This window comes from Vitis vinifera, chromosome 16 (assembly GCF_030704535.1).
Source record: "Vitis vinifera cultivar Pinot Noir 40024 chromosome 16, ASM3070453v1".
NCBI lineage: Eukaryota > Viridiplantae > Streptophyta > Magnoliopsida > Vitales > Vitaceae > Vitis > Vitis vinifera.
Genome location: NC_081820.1, coordinates 7,584,226 through 7,598,944, shown reverse-complemented (window position 1 = coordinate 7,598,944; position 14,719 = coordinate 7,584,226). Strand labels below are relative to the sequence as shown.

General features: G+C 35.2%; 1 protein-coding gene across 1 annotated transcript; it reads right to left on the bottom strand.

The window, feature by feature from the left end:
- Positions 1-3,604: 3,604 nt before the first annotated feature.
- LOC100264723 (derlin-1.1) lies at positions 3,605-7,286 on the bottom strand. The gene is made up of 7 exons (XM_002266338.4): positions 7,163-7,286; positions 6,290-6,425; positions 6,096-6,169; positions 5,672-5,765; positions 4,923-5,051; positions 4,636-4,796; positions 3,605-4,123 (listed from the first exon to the last, which is right to left on the bottom strand). The coding sequence occupies exons 1-7, from the start codon at positions 7,177-7,179 to the stop codon at positions 3,904-3,906; spliced, it is 831 nt and encodes a 276-aa protein (XP_002266374.1). The 5' UTR covers positions 7,180-7,286; the 3' UTR covers positions 3,605-3,903.
- Between the last annotated feature and the right edge of the window lie 7,433 nt (positions 7,287-14,719).

Sequence of the window (14,719 nt, the reverse complement as noted above, 5' to 3'; positions counted from 1 at the left end):
AAGAGGTAAACTAGTGCATCTCCATGGACGAAGATCACTTGCCTTACCAAGTGCTGGCTTAGGTGAATTGAAGGTGTTTTAAGTTAACTAAAAACATAGAAATCATTAATGGGTCACACTTTCTCTTCATTAATGGCTGAAACAACAAAACTACCAATTCTTGCATTTGGGGCCTTACCCGACAACCTTAGCTCCAAGGAACTAAAATCCTAGCCACTCATTCTCTAAGGAAACATCCTCAGAACTTGTTTGGCTAGTAAGAAAAATATATAAATAAAATAAAATCAAATTGAGTAGGTAAAGTAAAGCAAAAGCTCTGTATTTTACTTCCTTCAAAACTATACAAGGGATGTCTGAGAACAAGCTCTCGACCTCCTGTGTAATGGAAATTTACAAACAATATATAAGGGGTTATTTACCCTTTGTTCTTGCTTAAAGACTAAGGAATCCTATGATAGGTGGATTATAAGGAGAGTTTGGGGATTTAGACATCAAATATCTAAAGCAAAATCTCAAAAAATGTCGGTCGCAAATATCGGGAAGCTTCAGGATAATTTCGCAGCCGTGCAAGATGGTTGCGAAATTTCGCAGCATGAAGGACACCATTTCGCAGCCAAAGGCTGATTTCGCAGCCCTCCTCTTGTGATTTCGCAGCCAAAGGCTGATTTTGCAGTCCTGCGAAATTGGCCTTCAACTTTGTGTGATCGACTTCCAATGGTTGTAACTCCTTCATTTCAACTCCGAATCGTGCACCATTTGAAGCGTTGGATTGCTAACTTCCCAAGCTTCGAAACAACATATAGTATAAATAAATTGAGCTCCAGGAAGTGCTCCAAAAGTGGCTGACAGTTACTGTCCTCTAGAATGCTTCATGGTAGATTTTTCTCTTTTCTTCCCTTCCTTGCATTCATGATTTGCTTATGGCAAAGGACTTCAAAGCTTCAAAGCCTTGGTTCTTCATTTTTCTGAGCTTTCCATTGCTTTGCCATGGATTCCAAAGAACTCTCCTCAATCTCGGATTGCTTTGGTGATCAAATTACTAACAAAAACACCAAAACTTACACAATTTGATTAGAAATGATTGCAAAGGTTCTTAATATGTTAATTGGGTTAAAAGGTAATAACTACTACTCAAAAGTGTTTAAAATAGTTAATTACAAGCTATTAAATAGCACTTTTTGAGTAGTAATCACCTTGGAGGCAAGGTAACTCGATAAGCCAAAGTGCTAATCTTTTCCAAAATCTTAAAACACCCCACATATTTAAGGACTTAGCCTTCCTTTGCTTCTAAATCTCATCATTGCTTCCATAGGTAAAACCTTAAGAAAAACATGATCTTCAACCTTAAACATTAATTTACACCACTAATTATCTACATAGCTTTTCTATCGACTTTGAACAATTTTCAATCTTTCTCTAGTCCATGTAACCTTTTTTACAATCACCTGAACAAACTTTGGACCTAGGAGTTTCCTCTCACCAATTTCATCCTAAGAAATTGAGGACCTGTACCTTCTACCATACAAGGTCTCATATGGTGTCATACCAATACTAGCTTGATATTTATTGTTACAAGCAAATTTTACTAAAGGAATATGGTCTTCCTAGCTACCTCCCAAATCTAAGATATATGCTCTCAACATGTCATCCAAAATTTGAATCACCATTTCTGATTAACTATTTGTCCAAGGATAAAAGGCAAAGCTATATCTCAATTGAGTTCCCAAAGCTTTTTATAAGCTCTTCCAAAATCTAGAAGTTAAATGACTATCTCTATCTAAAACAATATACATTGGAACTCCATGTAATCTTACAATTTCTTAGATATACAAAGAAGTTAATCTATCTAGGGGAAACATGGTTTGAATAGGCAATAAGTGGGTTCATGTTTTCAATCTATCAACAATTATCCAAACCACATTGTTACCTCCCAAAGACTTAGGTAATCTAAAAACCAAGTCCATTGTAATATGCTCCCACTTCCACTTAGGAAGGGGAAGTGGTTGCAATGGCCATGCTAGGTACTGGTACTCAACTTTGACTTGTTGACAAGTTAAGCATTGTACTACAAAATGGGAAATGTCTAGTTGTCTCATATCTCTATACATCTTGATCCCACTAGGATGAAATGAAAATTTAGAGTTGTAAGCCTCTTGTAGAATCTCTCTTCTCAAATCTCCAACTTGAGGCACACATAGTTTGGTGCTAAACTTTAAAATCCCATCATTTGAAAGTGTAAACTTGGGTTAAGTATCTTTTTTAACACCATCCATGATTTGCACAAGCTTTGGGTCTCCCCCTTATGATGACTTAATCATCTTAACTAGATTTGACTAAATTCTAAGCCTAGCCCAATTGTACTTCAGAATCCAGAATTGTGAATTGAGCCCCTAATGTCTCCAAATCATAGAACAAATGAGGTTGTCTTCCTTGTAGGACTGCCAAAGAACCACTAGACTTTCTACTCAAAACATCAACAACTACATTTGCCTTGCCATGATGATACAAAATAGAGCAATCATAGTCCTTAATGAAGTCAATCCACCTCTTTTGTCTTATATTAAATTCTTTTGAGAAAATAAATATTTTAAGTTTTTGTGGTTTACGCAAATCTTACATGTTTCACCATACAAATAATGTCTCTAAATATTGAAGGTAAAAACTATATAGCTGCCAACTCTAAGTCATGAGTAGTATAGTTTTGTTCATAAGGTTTTAATTGCCTAGAAATATAAGCAATAAGCTTCCCATATTGCATTAATACACAACCAAACCCTTAGTTTGATGCATCACTAATGACAATATATCACCCTCAACCCGAAGGAATAATCAATATTGGACTAGTCACCAATCTATTTTTCAACTCCTCAAAACTATGCTCACATTCATTAGGCCATATAAACTTAGTTTTCTTTTGAGTAAGTTTAGTCAGAGGTAGAAAGATTTTAGAGAATCCCTCTAAAACATCTATGATATCTAACAAATCCTAAAAAGCTTCTAACCTTAGTTATGGTTGTTGGCCTTTTCCAACTAACCACAACCATCTTGCTAGGATTAGTAGATATCCCATCCTTGGAACATTTCTACCATATTCAAATTTCCATCTTAGAGTTAATTTCGTTTTCTCAAATCTTCATCAAAATAACTCTACGTTTAAGATTTACAAATTTTAAATTCACCTAAACACCGATTTACTTATTTCCGTACTTTTCTATTAATTATTTCTTTTTCTTTTAAAACTACTCTACTCTCTCTCTCTCTCTCTCTCTCTCTCTCTCTCTCTCTCTCTCTCTCTCTCTCTCTCTATATATATATATATATATATATATATAAGTATAACTTTTACTTTCAAGTTTCTCTTAAAAGAAAAAATTAAAGTACCCTTCCTCTTCACCTCAGATCTGAAATTCTAACTTTTCTTTGTAGTTTTCTAGATTTCATATATAATTTTATATTTAATGAAAAAACAAAGACGAAGAAGATTCAATGATTCAAGAGGTATACAAAAAAGAACTCTCCTTTTAACACTATATTTATAAAACCCAATTCCCCTAGACATTAGGAACATTCATAATCTCATAAATTTATAAAATAATATTTATAATGCTATAACTTTAATTTATAAATGTATCAGGTTAATTCAAGTATTTGCTTAAAAAGTCATAGTACAAATATAGAAAGCACAGTAACAGTTATTAGTAAGCTTTTTCAGGTACATATCTTTTTGAAAATGAGTTTGCATATCAAGGTTACAGCTACACCAGACACAGTAGAACTTAATATGTAGAAACACTTATTCTAAATCCTCTCAGTTGTTCCCATGCAGGCCATGGATAAAGAGGGAGGCATCAATCTGGATGCATCCTGATTAAGCCATTGTTGCTCACACAAAACAAAAATAAGCTAACGGCCTCCAAGACGATAGCTTTTTCCCTGGAAAGGAACTCCAGAATTTGGATCAGTCTGCTGCATGGGAGTGCTTGTTTCTGCTTCTGATGGACTCCTCCTTTGATTCCCATTCAGGCGATAGCTTCTTCCCCGAAAAGCCACTCCTGCATTTGGATCCTGCTGTACTGGGGAGTTCACTTGGGTTCCCTTTCCCCAAAATGCCACCAATTTGTGACTGCAAATGCATTAAGAAAAACATGTTCATAATTTCTAATTGTCCCAATAGTTTTCTAACTGCTTAAATCTTGATCGAGTCCACCATTTGATGGTTATTCATACTTAAAACACTAGAAGAAAATTGTGAATTCTGTTGTTTTTTATATCAACCTCCCAAAAATTCGTACTCTGCAGGTTTTTTATTATATGCCAGTGTGTCAAAACTCAAACAGGCACCATGTAATTATCTAGAAGGAGACATGGATATATCCCAGAACAGAAAGAGTTTCAAAACAATGATGGAGACAACATGTGATATACAAACATTTCAGCATGTCCATCAGCTTAAAAATGCCAAAATAATCCTTTCAACACTAATTTGTGAAGAATTTTTTATCAATTGGTATTAAATTTGTTGTTTTTTAAGCTAAAAATGCTATAAACATTAATAGATTTCAGACTTGGAACATGATGAAACTGATGCATATATGGATGACTTTCTAAGCTGATGAAACAAATGGAAAAGGATACACCCAGAGAGGAGTCTTTAATATGTTTTTTCCACCGGCTAGAGGATGAAGCACTGTTAAAAAGTAATAGAGATGCCCTGCAACCATCCCGAGGATGTCTGGCTTCAAAGGATTACCCAAAAGTAAATCCACTGTTAGGTAAATCCAGGGAAGATAGAAACCCTGCGTGCAGAATAGATGGATAGAAAGTCAATTTAGACTTCAAGACTTGTCTGAATGTTTCTGTTTCTAGTACATGTGCATATATTTTGAAGCCACAATTGGTAGGATTGTTGAGAGAAAACGTACCTTAAATGAAACAAGACCATAGAAATTGATTTGGGCATTTGGGAACTCACGGCCCCAAACATAGACAATCATGAAAACCAATGAAGCTCCCATGAACCAAGACCATAGATACGGGACAACGGCCATCACCTGATGACATCCAGTAGTATAGTCATTGTCTCAAGAGAGGAAAAGCAAAATAAACCCATCATGTGCTAACTTTTTCAAGATCAGTCCCTAAATCTCTTCAGAATTCATCACATCAGCTTGGACCTAAGAACAGAGTAAAGGAAGAAGTACTCTTCAGTAAAATCATCTGCTAATTGATTTGAAGTTGGAGGGGTAACCAAATTGAAATGCAAACATCCAGAGCAAGCAAGAGCTTGAACCAAATCAGCTATTGTTGACAAAAAAGGTAAGATGTTGAAGGAGAAGATATTGCATCTTTGCGATGTGTCTAGTCAGATGATATAGCCCCCCACCGTCGTCCCCTTAATTGGCAAGTTCTTATCAAATACCTTGGTGTTTATTTTTCCTTTCCTTTTTGGTTTGGCATTTCAACGTATTCCTCAACTCTTTTCCAGGAAAATGCTTTGAGTTCCAAATTTTGACTACAAATTAGATGATTAACTAATCCCATTTGGTATCTCAAACTGCAAACACTTGGACAGCAGATGCAATCCTTCCCTAAGGGTGCACTATCTATAGGCATATCATAATTACAATCCAACTGAAGCAATGTGTTTAAATAGGGGATTCCATTGATTTACCAGAAGTGACAGTGCTCCAGAGATCAGCATCCATACATAGTCTGCTGTCCTTTTGTCGAATGGCCCCCTCTCTAATGAAACACCATATCTGGCTCTATATTTATTATTCATGGTTACAGAGTATTAGTTCAAAAAACAACAAAATTTCTCAGTGAAATCATAAGTGGGAAATTCTTAACAAGAGCAAATATTTTGTATAAAGCTGTATGAAGGGACTGCAGCATCAAAATGTTTCGAGTAAAGCTGCACAGTTATACAAGGCATAATGATTTTGACTTTGCATACATCATAATTCTTGTAATCAAATAACTGTATTATGGCAAAATTACCTCAAGATTTTCTTTTCCTCTCTGTCTTTATGGCAACCAAACAAGCGATAAACGATATATGGTATAAGTTTAAAGCACAGAGTAAGCATACTCACATTATCAGAAGACGTAATGCAAAGGAAAGTGAAAATGGCCCGAGAAAGAAGAAGTTTGTAACAAGCCTCCAAACCTATATCATAGTTAAAAGAGAAAAACTGATCAAGCATACAAAGAGAAATTTATTACCATGCCAATATTTGATAGTGAACCTGCTAAATATTGGATCGATTGATGAATGTAACTAATTTACCTGGAAGCGCTTGAATACAAGTTCATAAGAAAGAGCAATGTTCCAAGGATGATAAAGTTGGAGATAGTAGGCAGTGGTGGTCAGTAAACAGGCCACTCCATAGACCTTGCTCACAGGTGGTAGAGATCTATAGTATCTAAACAAAACACAAACTAATAACCAGTTAACATTATCACACATAATAATTCTTCAAATATGACCATACAAGAAAACAAGTGATGGGAAATTAAAACAAAGACAAAAGAATCAAGCAGGTGCTGTTTGGAGAGGCTCAAACTCGAGAAATCTAATAATCAGAACTCTGATTATGTCAAGACTATAACAATTCTTATGTAGATAAGGTCATTAAATCTTGCATGTACTTGCAAATGAAGATCAAGTTGATCTGTCCAATTGATGACAAAAGGTGAGAGAAGTATGAGGTTTGATTAAGAACATATATTAAATCTTAATCTTCAGGAAAAAAAAAAAAAACAGAATGTTTTTGGATTGAAAGAAACAGCTTAAGGGGACAAAATTTGAATCAATTTGGATGGTGGGAAAGGCCTACTTGTGTAGGTGTGGATGATCAAGTACAGGGGATTATTTTCAGCGGATTACAAAACATTTCGGTAAGAAAATTTGCCAATTTGGAACAATTGCAGATTCAGGGGAGGGCCTGCAGAAAACCATGAAAATAAAAATGAAGCCAGCAGGACTCAGGAGAAATATTCTGAATGCAGAAAACAGTTGAATAAGAAGAAGAAAAATTCAAACACTAGTGACAAACGAAATAACTGAAAAGCATGAGCATGCATGCGTATTATCATCATCTAGAAGAATAACAGGATAATGAGTAATCTAAAAACTGATCACCGCAGGCAGAGAACGTACTCTGCTGGTGTGGACATTCTGAGGGTGGTGAAGATAGAAGAAGCAGAAGAAGAAGAAGAAGAAGAAGAAAAGATACTTCAGAAATGAAATTGCCCCAATGGGGAGGTTGTTGCCGGCATTGAAAAATTCCAAGGAAAAGACTTGGAGTCGTTCAAATCCAAGAGTTTTTCACAGAAAAGACAAAGTGGGCGACTCTTTTCTTGAAAGTTGGAACCACCACTCGCTTCTTCCATTCTCTCTCACAATGACTTGGACCAGCGCACTTGACCGGCTGTGCCTTGACCAATATACACCCAACAGCTGCCCCCTACTGCCACTGAAATTTAGAATTTCAATTTTCATAAATATGTCTCTTCAATTATTGAAATTGATAAATCAATTTAAATAAACTATATATTATTCAAAAATATGGATTCTTAACACTTTTATTTTACTTTTTAAAATTTTACAAATACTTTTAATTTTCTGTTTTAATTAAATTAAAGTAAATATATTTACAATAATTGTTTTTTTATTTTACATTTTATGATCATTAGTTTATAATATAAATCTCAATGGGCAATATTAGAGCACAAATAGAATTAAAAAAAATAGTGAAAATAAATTATTTAATAAATATATAATAGCTTATTGAAACATCTCTATCTTGAGCCAAATTCAAACCATGAATTCCTTTTGCTATCTTTTTTATTTTCTGACTTGGTATAGATAATGCAAATTATGGTTGACTTCACATCCTTGCCTCCCTCTCCGTCTATGACAACAGTAGACCCAACTCCATCGCACTCAAGACTGTCCTACCTCAATTCATTGCTAACAGTGGTTCTCCATTTGGCAAGGTCATGGGTTTAAGCTCTCCCGTCAAACCAGATTGGAAAAACTTTCTGTTATGGAAATTTGTCATCATCCTAGTTGTGGAAGATTATAACCTAGATGGTTATCTATTTGGGGCACAGCTCATCTCAAAAAAAATTTATTCATGTGACAAAGAAATGTGGTGAAACTAGATTTAACGTCAAACCAACCCATGTGAAATAGGTTCGGACGTACCGATGACTACTGTGTTGGTTATTGTCCTCCATTTTAGAGAATATTTTACTTAAAGTATTGGGTCTCTCAACAACTAATTGAGAAATATAAGGCATTAGAAATGGTGTATGCATCCCAAGCTTGCTCTAAAATTTTATAATTTAAAACTCAACTCTAGACACCCTAGAAAGGGTCATTGTCCATGGATGATTATCTCACCAAAATGAAAACATTTACTAACAATCCTAGGACTATTGGAAATATGATATCGGATGAAGAGTCTCTTTGATAGTGATTGTAGAAAGCACTTTTAATATTTTTAATACTTGAAAATTTTGATCATTCCAGTTTTAAAAATACTAGAAACGTTTTCAAAAATCACTCCCAAACGCACTTAAAGACCTCATAGATGTTTTAACTTTTAGTCGACATAATGCCATAATATGACTGTATCATGGTTAATCTTACCTCCAAAACCATGCTTGCTACTTGGCAAGACACTCAAGCTTTACTATTGAACCAAGAGAATCACATAAAATGAATGTTGCAACAACAATGCATCTCTCGAGTGCTTCTACCGACTATGTAAATCATACGATTAGAGACAAAGATAACCAAAACATGAATAAAAGAGATGAAGTGTCATACCTCAAATTCTAAAACTATGGTTTAATTATAATATCAAAGGGTTTACCCATGATTTATTAAATGTGAATTAAAAGATAATGATATAATATTTGTAATACAGTATATAAATAATTTATTTTAAATATTTAGAAATTTTAATTCTAACATATAAATAACAATCGATTTTTTTTTTAAATATATATAGTTCCAAATAATAACAATAGCATAACACTTTATTTTACAATTTTCAAATTTAAAAATTTATTTATTTTAAAAGTTTAGATGGTATAGCCCAATAGAGAGGTTTCATATATACATTATATGTTGCCTTAGTTGTGCAAAAAAATTTATTATGGAAAATAGGTCATTTTTAAAATTTTCAAAATTTAAGATAAAAAAATGGCAATTTTTGTTGTTTTTATGTTGGTGATACTTTAAATAATTTTTTTGAATTTTATCTTTGATAATTTTTCTTAGGTAAACGTTTTTTCAAAGGAATTTTGATTTTGATTTACTTGGAATTAGGTTGTAAAAGTATTTTTATGGGGTTCAAATAGGGGGTATTTCGTCATTTATATTACAAACTTAAAGTAAATGAAGTCATTTACTCAAATGTTTTCAATGTAAACATAAATATAGTGCAATGTAGTGTTGTTGGGAATAAAGTAAAGGTATAAATATAGTGTTGAAAAATGATCCACTACGCACAACATGCATACACTCAAATTGTGCACCTCCCAATCTATCCACCACATACCTTCTAACTTGCACACCTCTTTGCCCAACATGTGCACCACTTACATTGTGTGCCACTTAAATTGAGCTTCTCCAACATATCCTTTAAATTATGCATCTCCTTCCTTTAATACATGTGCATCTTTCAAATTGCACCTCTTTTTTCTGCACTCTATCAATTCAAATTGCACACCAACCTCACAAACCATATGCATAACTTCTCATCCTTTGTTTTAACTTGGTATTTTTCAGTTTAGACTATGTATTATAAGTTATCTTTTTTCTCCATTGAAGAACCTTTTACACCTTAGAAACTTTCTACTATGAAAATCATGGGATAATCCAATAATCAACCTATAGATAAACTCAAACAACATCAAATACTTTTAAGCCATAACATCAAATACATATTTTATTTATTTCATTAAAGTCTTGTCGATGCTATCTAAGCTACTTGTATACAAGTACAACTATTGCATCCAACTATACTTTTATGTTTATGTTAATATTACAAAACTTTCCAACATGAAAATACCTATACTATAAAAACACAGCATCTTGAATTCCATAGTTGTAACACCATAAGTTAGCTCCTTCTTGCTTCTTAGTCCCTGCTAGATTGCTCTAGAGAGAATAGCTTTACATAAAAGGGATGAGTTACAACCAAGTAGAAAAGGATTCAATTATTGCAAAAGAGTTTATAAAATGCTTATGTAAAATATTTTACACAACTCAAAATAACAAATCATATAAACCGCATATTTTGACTTCACATGTATGATTATACCACATCCAACAAAAGATATCACACCATATACCTTACTTAAACAAGTTCTTTCCACATGTAATGATTATAGTAGAACATAAAGTATTCCGGGAAAATCACTGGGGACATGCATCTATGCCCCCATTAATCCATGCATGGATATTCTCAGGGATGTTTTGGGTCTTTCACCCATAGTACTTTTGTCACAACCCAAATTCCGAGCAACCCAAAACTTAACCCGTGAACCTAGGTCAAATATTTGACCCTAAGAGTTTCTCTTATTCAAATTTGATAGTCAACCAAAACACCTTGGAAATTTTTTTTTTCTTTTTAGAAATAAATCACAATTTAAATCAAATAAAACTTCTTCCAACTAAGGTTCTAATAAATTCTGGACAATTTAAAGTACAATTTGAGAAAGGAAATATTATCAAAGTCTCTAATCCAAGCCTGAAATAAAATTCCATTAGTTTGAGTAGCTTAACCAACATAAAGTCCAGGTACAAATATATAATTTAACAATCCCACTATTACAAGTCCCAAATAAATAAACAAAATAACAATGCTAAAAGCCCTCTAAGTTGCTCCAAAACCTCCTAGGCCATTCTGGAGCCCTTCCTACTCTATCTATTGGTCCTTAAGAGCATATCTACATCTAAAAAGTTTTAAGAAGGAAGGGATGAGCATTTCCACATTGTTCAATAGCGTGTCTTACATCCAAGGATTTAATTGGTATCACTATGATTCAAGAATACACAAAATAAACATTCACTCATAAAATAAACATCCTAAACATTTTATTTGATCTAATCATACCATTTTAATAATTCTTAACAGTTAAATAAAATACATGTGAGAATGTAACACACAGTCATATAATGCACTATTGTTCTCGGACTTTCACTGAATGATACGCATCCATACCCAAATACACTCCCTATTCAGAGTCTTACCGAGGTAAGCTTTTGTGTTTTTCACACTAGGGATATCACTTCCTTCTTAATTGGCCTCTCATAGGCCTTTACTTTTCATCGTCATTTTTTTTTTCTTTTTCCATTTCATAAAAAATTTTAACAAATTTTTTTTTCCTTCACACAACCATGATGCTTATGAAATGCAATAAATTCATTGTGGACCCCGCATTTCGATTGCTCGATGCGTTTCCCATTCGATGGCAAGTTCGATTTTTATTTGAAAAATTGATTTTTATTGATTAAGAAAAGGACTTGGAGTCGCCACTTATTTTTGTTTTATTTTTAAAGGGTAAACAAAATAAGAAAGAAAAACCCTAAGTGTGACTCCTTGTTTTGGAAAAGGTGATCTGCGAAAAAATGGATTGGGTTCGGGGGTTAGGTTACTTATCGGGAAGGTACGGTAAAAGACCGTAGCACCCCTCTAAGTTCCTAAAGTCGGGTCTCTACTAATAAAATGAAGCTGACGTGGAAATCAATAAGAAAATCGATGAATACTCAAATCGATCATGCACAATATGAGAAACAAAGCATGTATAAAGAATGAGCAAAATATGAATAGATGCGTACCTGGGCGGCAATCACGAATGCGCTATCATGAAACATGGTTAGTGAACAATGAACAGGTATAATTAAGCGCATATTAAGGAATAGAGTAAATCAATCATGCATGGCAAATAAATTAATCAATCAATTAAACGATCATGAAATCTCATATGTGGGGCCCCCACCAAAGCCCATTTTATTTTTGCATGAATTAATTCCATAAATTCCATTATTCGGAATTACGGAATTTAATTCTTGCTTGCTTATTTTAAAATAATTTGAAAAAAACAAAAGAGTTGTGAAAATTGTATGCCGAAGGGAAACATGGCAACAAAAATTTATTTGAAAAATGGATTTTTAAAAACTATGAAAAATGTGAAGGGTGAAAATTTTGAGAGGTTTGAAATTGCTTAAAAACCGAACTCTCAAGAAAATATTTACCAATCGAGGTTCAAGAAAACTGTTTTCAAACTGGAAGCATGCTATGGTGGACCTAAGGAGGAATGATGCTGGCAGAGATGTGGGCTCCACCTCTGGATCCCGGTCTTCCATATTCTTGCCTTTGTTCACGTCACAACTATTGTCGTCAAACCATAGACCTTCTGATCACATGATGACTTTACTGCAAACTGAGACCCCTCACAGGTGTGATTTTTATGAATGCATTGTTTGAATGACCAGTTGCCTCAAATTTCCATTTGGCCCATTTGACTTCCTTATGTAGGTGACAATCATATCCTCTGCTATTGAACCTGCCGCTTTCTCAACCTTTGAATAATTTGCATGCATTTTTTTAATACTTTCGCCTCCAGATGGGATGAACAGCCTTTGTACCATTTACTATCTCCCAAAATAAATCAATCTGGTATTCCTATCTGTGCCAGAACGCCACCACGAATGACCATGGTCGCCTTGAGGATCTGATCTATCCATTCTTTGATTTGCTAAATGTGAATATGAACTTGCCACAAAATCAGTGCCAGGGTGTAATAATACCTGCAGATATGATAAGCTTGAAAATGGTTTAGGATGAAACAACCTAGAGTTCCCAAACAACAGTTTTCCTCGCCAAGGTAGAACCTCCATATGATCCCAGTGATGCACAAGAGCTTGAGAGCCCGCATACCATCTGTGATTTTCCCTTGGGCAGCTGGCTCTTTAAACCAAACTTTCTCTCCCAAATATCTCCTCAAACCAGCATCTCTGAATGAAAACAAACTCCTCTTTCTAAACCCAAAAAAGCACTCAGGACATTCGTCTGCCTTTGCCTTCAACGAAGAAACCCCCTTTCAAGCCAAGGAATCCTCCCTAAAGATTTCTCTGTAAAACCCATCCACACCCAGAACACCACCTCTACAAATCTCTCTTCCATGCATGCAATAGAATGAGAGATTGAATGAAGGGGACTTCAAAGCAAACTACAGCTTGAACGTGGGGTTTAGTGGCTAAATGAATGAGTGAACACGTTCAGGTTCACTGGAGGTGGAGGACGGGAATACAATGAGGTATGGAAAGAGATGTGACAAATGGCCGTGCATGCAAGGTTCATGCACGTGGAGAATGATATAGGTAAAATGAAGGATGGATGGGGGGTAATAAGTAAGACATTCGCCTAATGAGGATGAAAAATGGGTATGGACGGCGTAGGAAGATGTGGGCATGGTATTAGTAGAGTGGGCGGTGCAGATGAGTGAGAAATGGATGTGCATGAAGGGGCGTGGTGTAGAGAGAGAAAAGAGTGGAGGTGTGGAATGAGAGGGCAGTAGGCATGAAGGTATAGAAAGGTGGAGCGTGATGGTGAAGGCGTTTCGCCGCCGGCGGTTCGAGGACTGCTTTGCTTGGTCTATTTCTTTTCAATTCCTGAATTAACTCACTTTAAAACATCAAGAGTAATAGAGCACTCATTCAGTGTGTCATGCTGCCAGCAATAGGGTCCATGGACTCACTAAAATTCACACTTCAGCTTGCTGTAACGGGAATACATATTCAAACACCCGAAACTTTGATATTTACATGGAGGTTCATGAAACGCAGCCATGATGTTCATCTTTGACATGAACTATATGCTTATCAGTCTGCACTTCATCCTTGTACCATTGATATTCCATTTTCCGAGAAACCTCCTCACAAGCGAAAGTTCGCCTGACTTCAAGCTCTCACGAAAACTCCTCAAGCTACCTCAGAAAATCAGTCTACTCTCCAACTTCTGAATATCCAGCTTGCTCCTCAAGGATGTCTCCCTAAGCTCTCCAAAACCTTCCTCTCTGCCTCCCTCTCAGTCCATATAATGAACAAGATCCAGGAATAGAAGTGGCCTCGATAATGAACAATGCAATGAAAATAGAGCATAGAAGAAACAATTAAAAATGTCCTCAAAAGGGGCTTCACATCATGGATCATCAGTGAACCTCCTTAGGTGAGAAATATGGCACCAAATGCAAATATTGGAAGGGTTATTGGGTATTTCATAACAGAGACAAGGTACATTAAGATCAACAATGGCAAACACGAGTTCAAGATTATATATCAACAAGCAACAAGTGGCCTTCATCATCCACCCCAAGCAAACCAACAAACATCCAAATATCAACAAGAAATGTAGAGAGATAGTAAAGATCCGAAATCAAACAATAAGTCACTTGCATCCATACCTGAGTGAAGCCTTTTTGAGTGAGGCTCTGTTCAGCTCTAAGCGCCTTAAGTCCTCCTCCAATGCCGATGAAACCAGCGGGCTTACCTCTCTACAGCTCTCTCACCAGTAGCCTAGAAATCACCTCTCGGCAGCTATCTCTCCAAGCTCAATCTCGTCAAGAGAAAACCATATCTCCTTGTAACTCCTCTCTTTGTAACCAGCCTAGAGACCCCTCCCAGAAACACTACACC